This window comes from Notamacropus eugenii, chromosome 2 (assembly GCF_028372415.1).
Source record: "Notamacropus eugenii isolate mMacEug1 chromosome 2, mMacEug1.pri_v2, whole genome shotgun sequence".
Classification (NCBI taxonomy): Eukaryota; Metazoa; Chordata; class Mammalia; order Diprotodontia; family Macropodidae; genus Notamacropus; species Notamacropus eugenii.
The window spans coordinates 251,278,138-251,295,152 of NC_092873.1; the positions used below are offsets into that span (position 1 = coordinate 251,278,138).

Genomic DNA, 17,015 nt, shown 5'->3' on the forward strand with positions numbered 1-17,015 from the left:
AAGTCATGTCCTCTGAAAGGGATGATTTCATTATAGATCTCAAGCTTTATACGTAAAATAAATTAAATCGTTAAGCTGTAGCTGTAACAGGGCAAAGTGAAATGTTGATTTGATCATCTGGAGACTTTGATCTAAGTAGACAACCAAAGGTAGTTGTTTTTTTTTTAAGACATAAATTACCCAAGCCAGCTGTCTGTTTCAGTTAAATTCACCAGATAATTGTGAGATTTTCAGTTTATTTTATCTGGTGCAGAAAAAAATTTTCAGGAAATGGGTTTCTGAAATAGAATAGAGATTTTTTTTGTTGCTTGTTTGTTTTACAGAATCAGTGTCAAACATAAAAACTAATTCCCTAAGGCTGAGTAAGGCTCCAGATATATGATTAATCATGAAGTCAACAAGTATTGATTTCCTCCCATGTGCCTAGCACTGTGGTTATAATAAGAAGTTGCCCCAGGCCAGAAGAAAGTTAGCATGTGCTTGAAGAGATATATTATACATTGAATTATTGGAAAACAACAAGAGATAACAAATATTCCAGTACAGTATGGTACAGACTGTAAATGCTGATATATGTCAGAGAAGGGAGAGATTTGCAAGACCTAAGTATTAGGGAATGAAGTCAACTGTACAGGTTTAAGACTCTAAAGGACCACTGTGCTGTTGACTCTTGAATATCTCTGTCCAGCTCTTCCCCAGCTGATTTTTAGTCCTAGCATTGGTCTTCATGCTGGGACTACCTCCATTAGGTTCACCATAACCTCCAACATCAACATGCTTCTGTCAAGTGCCTATGTATGTGGTGGGGTGGGGGATGGGACACTAACAAATTCCATGATCTTGGGTCTTTAGATGAAGTTTCTAAAAGTGTCAGTACAATGGTACATCTGCCATTTCCCATCCAAATATGGTAAAAATGCAAGTTACATCAAAAGTTATTGGGAAAATATCCACTTCCCTCTGAGTTAGGCCTATGATGCTTCTGGGTTACCAGGCTACATGATCAGTTAGTGTGAGTTCATGGAACATCAACCAACTATTATTAAGGTATAAAACATTATTGGGTGAAGAGGTATTTATAAAACAAAAGAAATTAGCAATGCATTCATGTGACATAATATTTTAATTATACACTGTTTTGAATTATCTGGACTATTTCATTGGTGTGCATAATTGAAAGTTCACTCTTGCAGTTTCCTCTGAAACAAGAATATTAACAATGGTTTCAATCAGCGTATAGCTTGATGTCACAATTTTAAGCTAAAGGATATCTAGAGGAGAGCAAAGGATGGACAATGAAGGTTCTTGGGTTCCTACCATATCAGGACTGGTTGAAGGAACTGTTTAGCCTGGAAAAGAGATCACTCTAGGGGAACATGATTACCATCTTCATGTTTTTTCAGGGATGTCATATGGAAAAGGAATTAGAATTATTATGCTTGGCTCCAGAAGGTCAATCAGAACTATGAGTAACATGCAGAAGTTGAAAATTTAGGTTTGAAGAAAAGGGAAAACTTCCTAAGAATTGGAGATATTCCAGAGTAGAATGGACTTCCTTGGAGGTCGTGGGTTCCCTGTCTCTAGAGATGCTCAAGCAAAGATTAGAGGACCTTTTGTTGGGTGTATGGGAAAGGAAATTCTTTGTCAAATACAAATTGGCTGTAAGAGCTCTTCCAATTCTTGTTCATTTGTGGGGTGGGGGGGTTATATTTTTGTTTTTTATTATTCTCCTGAACTTAAGACACCAAATAAGTCTCTTCCAGTTCTGTCATATTAATCTGTTATATTAAACAATCTAAACATAACCAGGTCATGTTTTTCCAGTGACATACTTATAGATGATCAGAGGGCTAGAACAATGAAGGATTGAGGGTGGAAGAAGGGTGTATAAGACCCCAAAGGTCTAGGTCTGTACTCCTCAGAAGGACTAGTTCTGAGAGTCAGTTGGGAATTACTGATTAGGCAAGAATAAGGCATAGGAATATATTGGGAATTTTCACTATTTTATGACTTGGATTGTTTTTTATATTTGTAATAGAAGAAAAAACCCAACAGGTATCATCTATCACATCTCCCAAATTTTTTTCTTTTTAAAGGAGGACTGGGATTGTCTTTAGGGAAAGGATTTATAGAATTTCTCCTTTTATAAAAATCTTTTTCCCCTTATTCTTAGCTCTATGCTTGTAGTCAATCATGTTGCTCACTCTACAGATCTAATTTTGCAATAACAAAAATTAATTCTCCCATAACTGGGTTTGGTCTAAGCCTTTGACTGTTTTTGGCTACATGGTTTTTCTTTAAACTCAGTTATTAAGAGTAGGATTGATTTCAAGTGTGTCTATTCTATTTTCTCAGCTATTTAAAAATATGAGGAAGTTGTTTTGAAGAAAATAGAGGAAAAAATGTTCTTTTCAAATTTTTCTTAGAATCAAATCTCTCCATCCATTTTAAAGAGAGTGAGGCAAAGACTTTTGTCGTCAGTCTTTACCAAAGTGTTATTATTTTGTCATAAGGAGCAAGAACTTGTCTGGAATAAAGTCCATGAGATGGCCAAGTTGATTTATGGGTGGAAGTCAATAACAATACCCAGAGAATGTGGTCAGATTTAGGTGATGGTGGGGAATATGATGATTTTGGTTTTTGGTTTTGTTTTTAAATAAAAACAAAACAGCCCAGGGATTTTTGCCTATAATATTACTATAGCTCAGCCATATCACAGAATCCTGAAAACATCTCCATGGTCTTACCAGAATTCACCCCTTTTCAAAAACTCTAAATTAATCCTGGAGGAAAGTCTACCTTATTCCAACACAGGAGGCATGAGCCATGGCTGGGAGCTTGGATTTTCACTGGTGATCTGGGAATCAGCAAAGGTTATACTTGCCTTTTAAGATGCTTGTGGACAGAGTCAGGGACTCATTCAGAGTGTGTCATCAGTAATGTTAAATAACTGAACTGGTTTATTTGTTGTAAAGAGAAGCTGAGCATTTCTACTGTGAATATTTTCATCAGGTTTTTCTCTACTTCCTGATGAGCTGAAAATAACCACCAGAGAGAGAGCCACAGGACTAGAAAGTATCCTTAGAGGCCATCTCATTAGAACTATCTCTATCCTTAGATAGATCTCCCTTGTTCCTTCCCTCTCCCTCCCTCCCCCTACTGCCTTAAAAGTTAGTTGTACTCAGTCTTTGGAAACAACATGTCTTGGTGAACCATTCCAGTATCCAACAACCTTGACTCTAGGACAGTCTTTATATCTTAACTTAAACTTCCCTCACACTGAATTAACTCTCGTCTTACTTGTCTCAGAGGAGAGGTGGAAAGTGGCTAGTCTCCGGTTGCATTACACCAATCCTGTATTTATTTGAAGCCCTGAATCTGCTATAGCTAAGCTTTTAAATTTAACAAATTCATTTAGTTTGTTACTAAATGCTTATCCATCCTTGGTTCTATGAAGTGTTAAGAGACATGGAGATAGGAATAAAATACAATCCCTGCCCTGAGAAGCTTCCTTTCTTTAGGCTAAGTTACACAACTCCAACTGCTTTCTCGATCAACATGCATTTATTAAGCCCCTACTGTGTGCCAGGCACTCTGCTAAGCTGTGGGTATACAAAGGATAAAAGGCAGTCTGTGCTTTGGAAGAGCTTCCAACCATCCTTTGCAGTGCTGTCAACTACAACTAGAGCTTCTTTAGATTAAAATCAGTCAGTCAGAAGGCTGGCATTTATTGAATATTTACTATGGCCAGGCACTGTGCCAAGCGATGAGCCATGGTCTCCTCTAATGATTTAGCCAGCACTAAGCACAACAAAACTATTACTTCATAAGTTTTTTTATATGCCGGTTTGTACTATTGGTTACCCCTGGAATATAAACAATGCCCCTAAAATAAAATCTTTTTGAAAATGAGGGAGAAAAATGTGTGTGTACACACTTAACATAACCATTGCCCATTACTGCCTCCATCTTGGAGCCAGAGAATACTCAGACCCTAGAACATCCTTGGGTTTTTGCCATCTAAAGAGAAAGCTAACACAGCTGGGCTACTTTCACTTGTTCACTGCCCTGTCAACTGACTATCTTGGATACTTTTCATACAACCAGGACAGGAGGGAGAAGTGAAGGATAGAAGACACAGGAAATCCTCCTTCCCAGGTGTCCTCTCAAATTTTACTTACTCCCCCAGTGAAGCATTGCCAATCACCTTTCTTGAGTTATCATCTCACATACAGACACACACGTATACACTTGCACACATAAGTGCATGTGTACACATACACACATAAGTACACATGTACACATACACACATACACCCTAGCCATCAAAGACTTAGGTAACTTGAAAACATAAATCAGAACATGAGTTCTAGTGCCGAGCTAAACTTTGGCTAGAGTGAATGAGGGCTGTCTCTAGAATCCTCTTTATTCCTCTACTTTATTTTTCTTCCCCTTTGTCTCTACTGACCCACAATGCCCCTATTTTACTCTCCAGTTACCTTATAACCTCTTGTTGAGTGAGGTACCATGTGCAGTACTTTATTAATATAACAGTGCCTGACATGTAGCAATAATAAGAGACCAAGTCTCCACCAACAGGCCTTTCCACACTACATTTATATGAAGCTGTCCTGTGAACTGATACTTTGAAAGGTCCATTATTTCAACAATGCATATATTATTCTTGCTGACTTTGATTAAAACCCTTTCATATTTAATGAGTAGCTATGTACACAAAATAAATCCTGATGTGGTAGCCAATATTCTGGGAATGAGTCTTTTGGCAATCAGAACACACACACACACACACACACACACACACACACACACACACACACACACACACACACACACACACACACACACACACACACACACACACACCAGACAAAGTCTTTAGAGAGAGGGAAAATCAGAAACATCTCTGAATATGTCTTGTGTTTTCAACTCGTTCTCCCTACCTTTTCTCCTTTCTCTTATTCAGCCTAATTGATAGAAGAGGATTTATTCAGCCGGACACACCCCAGCCAGCAGCACCAACAAATGGAATCACCATGTATGGGGCCACACAGTCTCAGAGTAACATGGTAGGAGCCAGCATATAGCAGTGTTCGCCTGATTCCTATGAATGTTTCTTGCTTTTAGCTTTGATACAAGCTAATCAAATAATACACTAACTGGGTTTTCCTGCTTCTCCATGGAAGGAAGAGCAGTGCCTTACTCTCATACTTTAAAGGAGTTTTATCAAGAGAAGGCAAGGATTTAACTTAAGGTGGTAGCAAATGCCATGGTAGGGGAGGTAGGATTCTAGCTACAAATTACATGAGGTTGTGGTTTGTATGTATGTGATATTGATTCTATGACTCATAGCCCTGTGCTATGAAGAGTCGACCCCTGCCATATGTTGAAAGAGACTTATTTAAGTGCTACTGGTGAAGTGAATTGGGTATTATAAGATCTGAGTTCAATTCCTAACTCATACACTCTCTAACTGAATGACTGTGCAAGTCATCTAACTTCCCTGACTTAGCTTCCACATCTGCCTAAAAGAATGCCTACAGTACCTACCTCACAGGGTTGTTGTGAGGACCAATGAGAGAATGTGTATAAAGTGCTCAAAACGGTATAAAAATGTCTGTTTTATTGATAAAAATTAAAAACAAGATAGGCAAAGTTCTCCTAATTGTGAAATAGATGAAGTTCAACTTTGGCAACTCTAGTCTCACTTTTCAATCACCTTTCTTCTACTTCAGTTACCCCATATTTTAGGTTTCTAGCCTCATGTACTCTCTCTGGTATCTCAGAACTTTGAACTAATATTCTTTTATCAGTCATTTACACTTTTGTGTGAATGAGTCAGCCATTGTGTTGCCTTTTTCCTGGGATAAATGGTGTTCTCATGGCTCCCAGTCATTCTGCTCCCATCTTTATTAGGCCTTCATAGAACAATGTTCACGCTCAAGGAGTTAAGAACTAAATGACAATTTCCCAGAGCATTTAATTTCTCTTAATAACTACAAGGCAAGGTCACAGTCTCAAAAGTATCTGAGTACTCAGAGTTAGAGATGGGGACTGGAGCTGTCATTTCAATGGTATAGAGAACTTACAGGTGAGGGGACCTCCTTCTCCCAATGTGTGTCAATACCTTCTCTACAGCTAGAGTAGAGGAGCTAAGTGACTTACCCAGGGTGATGCCATCAGTATATGTAAGAGGCAAGGCTTGAGTTAAGGTCTTCTGGACTCGGTGGCCAGCTTTCTGTCCATGACTCCACACTGCCTCTCTGGTTACTCAGAGCTATATAAAATGATTATTTGTTGGACATGACAGCAAACATCATGCTCTTTATGCCAGTTATGACATTTCTTTTAATTGGGTGAATTCTAAGAGCGAGTTCATTGTATAGATACAAATTCTTGGATTTTTGTCGCACTATTTCATGAGAGCTTATCTTTTCCTTTTGTCCACCCCAAGACAGTTATAGAAAAAGAGAGACAGAAAAAGAGAAGGGGAGGGGAAGAAAGAGAGGAGTATGTAATCTGTCTTAAGAGGTGCAGGAAGTGTCTTGAGGACCATTTTGTCCCACCTTTTCTTCTTGTTTTTTTTGTTTTGAGAGATGATGGGGATTAAGTGACTTACTCAGGGTCACATAGCTAGGCTGGATTTGAACCCAGGCCCCCCAACTTCAGAGCCAGCACACTACCTTCCCAGCCCACTTTCTTCTTATTAATGAGAAAACTGAGACCCTGGGAGGTTTTGATAAGCCAGTCACCCAGAAAATAATGATATTAATAATTGACATTTGTATAGGACCTTCAGATTTATAAAGTGTTGCCCTTTCAATATCCCTATGAGTCTTACAATCTCCACTTTCCAGATGAGAGAACAACAACCCAGAGAGAAAAGTGATTTGCCTATGGTCTCACAGATGTGTACCAGCTAGATTTCCAGCTCACGTCTTTGAATGCCAAGCTCAGCATTCCTTTTAACGTTATCAATACTAGAGCTCAGTTCTCTTGACTTCCACTGTGAGATTCTTTCCATTCATAGCATCGTAGGCCAAGAACTAGAAGGAACTTTGAAGGCCATCCAGAACATTTAACAGATGTGGAAACAAGGGACTAGGGAGACTAAGTGTTTTGCTCAGGTTCACATGGGTGCTAATTGTCAGAGAGGGGATTTGAACTCGGGTCCCTTGACTCCAAAGCACTTTTCCCACTTCTTGAATCATATAGATGGACACTGACTGCTATTTCAATGTTCTGAAATGTCTTGTTCTTGTTTTCAAATTCACAACCATGATTCTGAAGGATTAACATGGGCAGACATTTGTCTTAGGGGGCAGGGTTTTTGTGCGTGTATGGTAACATGATGAAAACATCCATCACCTTACATCTTTATATATGTGAGAGACAGCCTGGCATAGTGGACAGGGAACTAGCCTCAGAGCCAAGAAGACCGGGGTTCAAATTCTTCCTCTAACTCATACCTGCAAATATTTAATATCTCAGAATTCCAGCAGCTCTCTAAAAATACAAATGGCAGAAAATGTTGGAATTTACATTGTTAGTAGGAGTTTCTTCTTTTTTTTATCTAGGAGCTCCCTATTATAGTGAAATCCCAGGTCAAGCCCCTATCCCTACACTATACAGATAGATACAATTTCACATACATGCCAATACTTCAGAAGATTCCATTATTGTTAGTACTCTCACTGATGCAGATTGCAATCCCTTCTTGCTTCGCTGTGTTCAAAAAAGCATTCCTCAACTCACCGTAATAGCTAGCATTTATACAGTACTTTAAGGTTTACAAAGAGCATTGTATGTACTCTCTCATTTGAGCTTCCTAAAACCTTGTAAGGTCAGGGAGATTATTGTCCCCATTTTCCAGATAAAGAAACTGAGGCTGGGAGAATTTGAGCTACTTTCCCAGGGTCATTTAACTCTGGAGGCTCCATGGACAATGGTCACACAGTCTGCCACTAGGCTTTCCAACTTGGTGGGACCTGCCCAAGCTTGGCATAGTCTATTAATGGTGACATTCCTTCCACTGTGATGAATGAATGATGAATGACAAAACTCAGGTGGAGGAGATACCATTTATGCATGTGTACATAAATATCATTGGACTTCCCATTTAATACAGGTGGGTGTCAATTATTCAGACATAATAAGTATTTCTCCATTTTTAAAGATCGTGCAGCTGTTATTGTGATGTTGTAATATACTACCATCATCAAACCACTATTTGGAGTCTTTCGGGTTGCATATCATAAAACATTATATGATTAAAAGCTTAAATGAATGCTATAGACTGGAAGTATTTCAATTCAATTCTTCAAAGATTTATTAAGAACCTACTATGTGCTAGCCATTATGTTAGGTGATAAAGATCAACAAAATGGAACACTGGCCGCTCTTGAGGAGTTTATATTCTACTGGTAGATATATGTAATCCTGTAACTATTAGGAAGCTGAAATCATAAATGGGAAGATAACCCCTCACACCAGTTTCTGTAATGATTTATGAAGGAGAGCAAAGAGCCTTGAGCCAATAGGATTCTTGCCAGGACCTTCAAGTTAGGAGAGAAATGGGCTACTTATCAATATTTTTCCTCCACATGATGGGTTCTATGGAAATTGTTGTTGTGGTGTTCGTCCTTCATTGCCAAACAGAACCATGCCATCAGAGAAAATATCAGGAGGAAAAAGTGAGGCTGGGGACCTTGCACAGCCCTCCCTCACTCAAAACAAAGTCAAGTGCAAGTCATGTCATCAGTACTCTGATGGCATGATCTTCTTTGGCAATGAAGAATGACCACAGCAATCAGTGAGTAGACCCAGCTGCCTGAATGGGGACCCAGCTAGCTGGGTAACTCAGCTCCTCCTCTCCTGTCTGTCTCCCCTTCCCCTTCCTTCTCCTCTCCAAAGCAAGGTAAATTTGGATGGCCAGAGGATGCCCAGTTAACTTGGGTTTTACTGGCTAGATTTCTTCCTTTCCCTTCCCCTTTTCCTTCCCCTTTCCCTTCTCCTTTCCTCCCTTCCCCTTCTCTTCCCTTCCCCTTAAACCTACTGCACTCTGACTAGACAACTGAACAACACTAGGCCCCTGCCCAAGCTCCACTTAAGGGCTCTTTTCTGGACCCTCCTGCCTTAAGAGTGATTATCAGTAGTAACTGTTGCTGTTTCCCTCTCAGCTTGATTTTGTTATTTTTTTCTTTGGCTCATTAAAGGAACCATCCCCTGATTACTTCTTAAACAGGCCTATTCACTGAATGAGTGTTACCCCACCCTAAGTGAGTACCTGAATAGACTCTGGCCTAAAGGGGCCAAGGTCTCACATTGCAGCCTGGGTCATCTCCAGTCATCCTGATGCATGTCTGGTCACTGGATCCAGATGGCTCAGGAGGAAACAGTGAGGCTGGTGACCTGCACAGCCCTCCCTTACTCAAAACAAAGTCAAGTGCAAGTCATGTCATCATTTCTTTGATGGCATTTCTCTTTGGAAATATAGATTGCAAATATAAATAGCAAATATAGATAGCAAAGATCACTGCTTTCTTGAGGAGCAAAGGCAGGAAAGTTAAACAAATTCTTGTGGAAAAGGATCAGCTGTATGTACTCAACACTGCAATGGACTTTAGGCCCAATATGGCATAGGGAATATGACTGTGGTGTAGTTCCAAGAACACTAGACTAGAATTAGTAGGCTTGGGTTCTAGTCCTACCTCGGAGGCCACAATCAAGCTATATAACTTAAACCTTGTAGGTCTCAGTATCCTTCATTTGTCAAACAGTAGAAGGTTCCCAAAAGGATGAATTCCCAGATCTCTTCCAGCTGCAGAAATCAGAATCCTACAGAAATACATGCTCTAACATAAAAAGTCTTTGGAAGATGATTCAGGTTCTAGAAAAATTATTGCTATACCTCATTACTTTATCAGCTATGTAAATATTTCAACTAGAGCTTGAGCGGCTAGGTAGTGCAGTGGATAGAGCACTGGGCTTTAGAATCAGGAGACCTGAGTTCAAATCTAGTCACAGGCATTTGCTAGCTATGTGACCTGACCCTGGGTAAGTTAATTAACCTTGTTTGCCTCAGTATCCTCATTTGTTAAAAAAAAATGAGCTGGAGAAGGAAATGACGAACCACTCCAATATCTTTGCCAAGATAAACCCAGATGGGGCCACAGAGTCAGACATGACTGAAAAAAGCTCAAAAACAACTATAGATGTTCAGTTTTATCTCAGTAGGGAATTCCTCCACCAATGCAGTTCATGAATTTCTGTGGCAAAAAAAATTCATCACCCTGTGGCCAATCAGTGATGATCCTGCCTGAACTCAGCTAGGCTAGTCCTCAAGCACAAACCATCTATCCCTAGTCATGTATTCAGAGGGCCTCCAGCATTGCTGTTCTGCCAGAACCTGTGCTCTGCTGGGGTAGGAAGTTAGGAAGACATGGGTTTTAATTCTACCTCAGACACTGGATCTCTATGTGACCCCAGGCAGGTCACTTATACTCTCTGGGCTTCAATTCCCTCATCTGTATAATGAGGAGCTTGGTCTTAATGACTTCAAAGGTTCCCTCTAGTTTTAAATCTATGATCCTGTGACCCTAAGCCCTCCATACCATGATGAGGCAAACATTTGTTAAGCGCATCCTCTATACCAAGCACTATGCTAAGCCCTGGAGATACAAATAGTGGCAAAAGCCAGTCCCTGTCCTTAAGTCTCATGGGGGAGACACCAAGCAAATATATGCAAAACAAACTATTTATGGGATAACTATGAAATAATAACAGAGGGGAGGCACTGAAATTAAGAGAAGTTTGGAAAAAACTTGCTGTAAAAGATGAGATTTTAGTTCAGACTTAAAGGAAGCCAACAAGGTGAGTAGATGGAGTTGAGGAGGGACAGCATTCTAGGCATGGCAGCACAGCCAGAGAAAATGCCCAGAATGGAGAGATGGAGTATCTGGTTCATGGAATAGCCAGGAAGCCAAGGGGGGACTTTGGTAGAGGAATTCTATGAAGCATTCATTTAATAACAGGGATGCTAGGAATATGTGAATGACAGTTATTGCTCAGGTATGAGTTTGCTTATATTCAATTCATTTCAAACATTTATTAAGCTCCTATTGTATTCAGGGAGATACTTATCTATTTCTATGACTCCGGCATAATAGATGTTCTAAGTACCTCTGAATGCACACATAGCCACATGTTCAGGGCCACCATCTTTCACCTAGGAGAAAGTAAATATTGTACTCCTCATTCTGCAAACGTTGACTCAACCCATACAGTATTTCCACTTTAATTTGGGCTAAATTAAAACAGTTGTATTTTTCTTATGATATAACCAAAAAAAAAACCCAAAAAACCCAAACAAACAAAATCCTTTCTTGAGACATACCTGCTTCCCAGGCCATCATTTCAAGGGATACTGTTTCTTTTATTGTTTTCCTGAAGCTAGCATAGGACCTGATTCTTAGGGACATGGACAGGTCCCCCACAGCATCCTGGGCCATCTCCAGTCGTCCTACTCTATGTCTTGCCTCTGGACCCAGATGACTCTGGAGGAGAAAATGAGGCTGATGTCTTTGCACAGCCCGCCCTCACTTAAATCCAATTCTCTTGCGTGTCATGGCATCTCCTTCCTGATGACGTGGTCCTCTCAGAGAACAGGACAAACAACAGCATAGGTAACTCCCTCATCTAATGGAGATGGAAAACATCTGTGAGACTTATGGTCTTAGACTATAGGCCAGAGTTATCAGACTTGCCCAAGGTCACATGAGCAGAATGTGTCCAAGGTAGACCTTAAAACCAGGTCTTCCTGCTTCCTGGTCTCCTATACCACATTGTCAGGTACATGATAAATATTTAATTAATGTTTGTTGTTTAGTTGCTTGAGTTATCTTTTATTTAAAAAAAGAAAAGGAATTTTTGGCATCAGGGTTACTTTCCCATGGAGATCAAGAAAAGGGTCTGGAGAAAATTGAGAAGCTGGGAGTCATTTACAAAGTGGAAGGAAAGACAGAGATAGGGCCGAGGATCAGCTGAGGAGAAAAAGCATCAATTGATAGTAGAGCCTAAAGCAAAAGGAAATTGCTTTTTTTATTAAATTTTTTTTTAAAAGTAGTTCCATACAATCCATTAGGATGTCAAAAAGTCTTCAACTAAAATATGTAGGAACTTCTGCCTAAGGCGATTTGTAGTATTATCCCCCAAGCTCCACATTGTTTTTGTTTCTTATTATATTTTGGGTAATGTTAGTACTAAATGGAAGTTATGTACCTAACAATTTCCAGGAACTGTCAAAACCTGGAGAAATGAGCTAAAATATTTCAAGAGTGCCAACTGAACTTAGTCTTTGGGGGCAAAATTTCACATTCCTTTGCCCTGATTTATTCAACCTGGCACAACATCCCAACCAGGGCCTCATCAGTCAAAAGAGTCTGCAAGTGTTCCCTGAGTCCTAGTCATGTATCAAGCTCCATGGACCAAACAGCATGATGAGAAGTTTCTTTCCATCTGTTTCAACATCAGTTGCTCAGATTAACTTCTGTTCTGTGGGTAAACATGATTTTATTAAAAATGGTGGTTGATAGTCACAGAAATGTACCTCCTTACCTTTTATTAAATGATTAACATGCTCAACCACCCAATGAGTTAGAATGGCAGTGTCATAGTCTACCAATTCTGTGAAGTATTTAATAGCAAGGATAGCATTAATAAACTACATGAAGAAAGGAGAGAGGTTTCCTGCTCAGATATGGGCTGGGCTATCGTATGACTTTGGAGGCCCCTTCTAATCCTGGGATTCTGGGAATCATTGTCCTCCCCATTGTTACAAATGTGAACATTAAAGCAAATGAAATTTAAGTAATTAGTCCAGGACCATAACAATAAATTGCTCGTAGATCCAGAAATAGGAATAAACTTATTGATTAATTAGAACATATTATTATTCAATAGGGCAGCTAAGTGGCTTAGTGGATAAAGCATTGGGCCTAAAGTCAGGAAAACTTATCTTCCTGAGTTCAAATCTGGCCTCAGATGCTTATTTATCGTGGGACCCTGAGCAAGTCAGTTAACTGTTTGCCTCAGTTTGCTCTTCTGTAAAAGGAGCTAGAGAAGGAAATGGCAAACCACTCCAGTATCTTTACCAAGAAAACCCCAGATGGGGTCATGGAGAGGTGGTCACAACTAAAACATGACTAAGCAACAACAAAATCCTCACGTAGCATAACTTTGAGGCCTCTCATTGTCCTTCTTGCCCTCTGCTAGAATTCTCCATCCTATAATTGTCCTTCATAAAATGGGATGGGCTGAACTGGACGCAGAACTCCAGGTCTGACCAAGATTACAATCACCTCATCCTTCATAGAAGAGAGTGTTCTCTTGATGCAGCCCAAGATTGTGTTAGTAATTTTTTTTGTCTGCCACATCAGCAACATACTGCTGACTTATTGACCTTCCGTCCCCTGAAACCCCTGAATTCTTCAGACAGCTACTAGCTAATCCTGTCTCACAAATTTTTTAAAGTCATTATAAGACTTTGCATTTATTCCTATTAAATTTCATCTTCTTAGAGTCAGCTCAAAGATCTAATTTTTCAAGGGCTTTTTAGAGCCTGACTCTGACACCCAGCAGGTTAGCTGTCGTACCTCCCCCACCACTTTTGTGTCATCTGCAGATTCAATAAGCGTGCCTGCTGTGCCCTTAACCAAGTGTCTGATAAAATGTTAAATGGTACAAGACCAAGCACAGATCCCTGTGCCACTCCACTAGAGACCACCTTACAATTTTATGTTCATATTCAGTCGTTTCAGTCATGTCTGACTCTTCATGGGGTTTTCTTGGCAAAGATGCTAGAGTGCTTTGCCCTTTCCTTCTCCAGCTCATTTTATACATGAGGAAACTGAAGCAAAAGGGTTAAGTGACTTCCCCAGGGTCACACAGCTAGTAAATATCTGAGACTGGATTTGAACTCTATCCACTCCATCTACTGTTACCACCTAGCTGCTCTTACAAGTTGATGTTATGCTATTAATGATGACTCTTTGGGTCCAGTCAACTCGTACTCAATCAATCTTCTTATAGTTTCATCCATCCCTTATCCATTTTTTCCCACAAGAATAACATGAAAGACTTTAGCAAATGTTTTGCTAAAATCTAGGTAAACTATACCTATAACATTTCCCAATTTACCAATAGTATTAAAAAAAAAAACCCCAGAACTGAGGTCATTCTTGAATGACTTGTTCTTGATGAAGCCATACTAGCTCTTTTCTGAAATCATCATTTCTTTTTCTAGATGTCTGTTAATCTTTTCTTTAATCCTACATTCTAGAATTTTGCCAGGAATCTGGCACCACATTAGAATAGGTATGCAGACCTGCAGAAGGCTTCTGGGTAACAGCAGTTCACAAACTTTTTTAAAATGTAGTTGGACAGTTCCTCTTATATACTCTTTTCAGTCAATTTCACTGTCACTCTTTTAAAAATATGGAAATGAACTGCAGGGGGAGGACAGAAGCTTCTAGAAATAAGAGGCAGCATAGAAATGATTAACAGAATGGTACCTGGAATTTTTAGACTGAATGTCTTATCCTAATCACACTGTCTCCAGTCAGTTGGGAAGAGGGGAGGAAGGAGGAAGGAAAGACAAAGATATAGTTTTAGGTATGACCATTGAAGAAAAATGAGTAGAGATCATAAAAGTGAAAGTCCTACGTTGCCTCTTGGCTAGTCTATGCCAAGGCCTACGGCTGGCCGGTATAGTCCAGTCTCCGAATTCATTCTTCCAGCCCTAACTCCACTGTGGTAAGGTCACCAGAGTGAGGCAATAACTCCTCTCCAAAATACTAGGGGTGACTCTCAGGGACTGTGAGGTAATCTAATGCTTATGTGACCCAACTAGCATGGTCAATTTCTATTAATTAATCGTCTATCCTAAATTAGCTTTTAGAAAGGTGTATTTACTAATGTGATATATTTGGATCCCAAATATCTCCGCTAAAAGTCTGTGACACATTCTCCTTCAAGGACATATGAAGGTTTAGGGTTAGGGTAACTTAGAGCACATGTAATAAAAGGGGTTACTGACAACTCCTGGAAGTACTTTTGCTAGAGTCCTCAAAATGTTTCCCTTTGGGTATGGTGTAATTTTTCTGAGACTTCTTGTGAAGCTGCCTTTCAACATCTTATCAAGTCTGTCCTTGTCTCCTGCAAGTATTGTAGACCCTGAAATTGGCTGTTTCTGTTCTGAGAACATTGCTAGGACATTGATGAAAAAGTCCAAATTTTCCAGTCCTCTAAGACTCCCAAAGTCCTCTTCTGCCCAAGAGAAAATGGGAAAAGACACCAAGGCTGAAGGATTCTCCTCCACTTAACTAGGAATTTCTTCTCAAGGGTTCCATCCTTTTCCCCCCGGTGGGCTATTACCCTGTTCCACACTTAAAGTCTCAAGACCAACTTGGAAGACAGTGATATCTGAGTGTCAAAGTGGAAAGAATGTTTCCATTCAACAATGAGGAAGGTGGTATGGGAGGCAACCCCAGAACAAGTCCATTCCATACTCTGTTGGTCTTTGAAATGTCAAGACAGAACCTCCAAGTTACTCTTCTTTTACCTTAGTATATGAAATACTATACTATTGAGGATATTGAATTTACACTAAGATATAGCTCAGGCTACTCATAGAATGCCAGGCTCATCATTCACTTAAATACTTCAGTTTCAAACTGACTCAATATTCGATGGACAGTCCACTGGCCAAGTTTCTTCATGAAATCTAAAAGCACTTCCAATGAAGTATAACTCCAGCTCATCTAATGGTTCTCAAAGACATCTAAATTCTTCAAGGATCTTTTTTCACTTAGTCTAAAGGCTTTGATTGATTTGATTCCGTTGAGAGGTGCTCTCATCTGATTAAGGTATCCAGGCATAGATATGATTTCTTTAAATGGAGATGGGGTAGTTATCTAAGCTGATCCCACCCTTATAGTTTTTTTTTAGGCGTTGTAGGCTTTGCTTTTTTAATGAAGGCTCATTTTCTCTTGGGATCCTGAATATTTTGCATATTGGAGAAGGTTTTAGAGATTTATTTCAAAATCTTTGTGATACAGGTAGATTTGGTACCCTGTCTCCCTCCTTCATTCAACAAAAGCAGTCTATCTTATCTTTGTTTTTTGAAAGATTCAAGCTATTTCACTGCATAATGCCTGAAAATTACATTCGGGATCAAGATTTATCTAATTATGAGTTATTTTATCCAAAGCAAATCTTATTTTTTGGTCCAGTTGAATGCTAATAGGGATAATATATGAAAAAAGCTAAGTGGAAGAAAAGTTCAGCAAAAGTCTCTATTTTTAAATGGCCTTAAACACTGTATAAACAGCTCTTTACTTTCTCTGGATAAGTCTTCAAGGGGTAATACTCTAATGAAATGGTCACAGCAGTCTAACAGGAAGAGTCTATCTGGAAGATGGAATTCTCTGGGTCACAGCAGAATCATTTCATTAGCATGCTTGCCTTGGTAGAAATTTAACCACAGACCCATGGTTCCTCACCCTTAGTTTCAACTTCCTTTTGGGAAGTTTTGCTTCAGTTTTACCCCAAGGGCTCTGGGTAGTTTCAGATTAGGTTCCCCTCCTCCCTCCTGTTGTGATTTCTCAAGTTATCAATTAGGGATTTGACTGGCTACTGATTCTCCCAAATGGCCAGAGATATAAAATCTAGGAGAAGAGAATCTTTTGTTGTTGTTTTAGGGTGAGAAGGGGATGTGTGTGTAGGAACTCTGACTTTTCTGCCCTACCTCATCTCCTTCAATTTGGCTAGAGAAGAGAGAGTCAAGGTCATGGATAAATCTGCAGAGGTTTATTGAATGCAAAGTATTACCTTATTTAGTAGTAATCCTAACACATTTATAAAGAACTTGAACATTTACAAAACGTGTTCTTTACAACAATCCTATGAGATAGGTCATTGTAGGTGTTATTGTCTCCATT

At 39.5% G+C, this 17,015-nt stretch overlaps 1 protein-coding gene across 4 annotated transcripts in view; it reads left to right on the forward strand.

The window, feature by feature from the left end:
• ZDHHC14 (zDHHC palmitoyltransferase 14) overlaps positions 1 to 17,015 on the forward strand; it is a 336,782-nt gene that overhangs the window by 305,770 nt on the left and 13,997 nt on the right. For all 4 annotated transcript variants that reach the window (XM_072643782.1, XM_072643784.1, XM_072643783.1 and 1 more), the window contains exon 8: positions 4,985 to 5,087. In XM_072643782.1, coding sequence (XP_072499883.1) covers positions 4,985 to 5,087 — 103 coding nt within the window. The remainder of the gene's footprint in view (positions 1 to 4,984; positions 5,088 to 17,015) is intronic.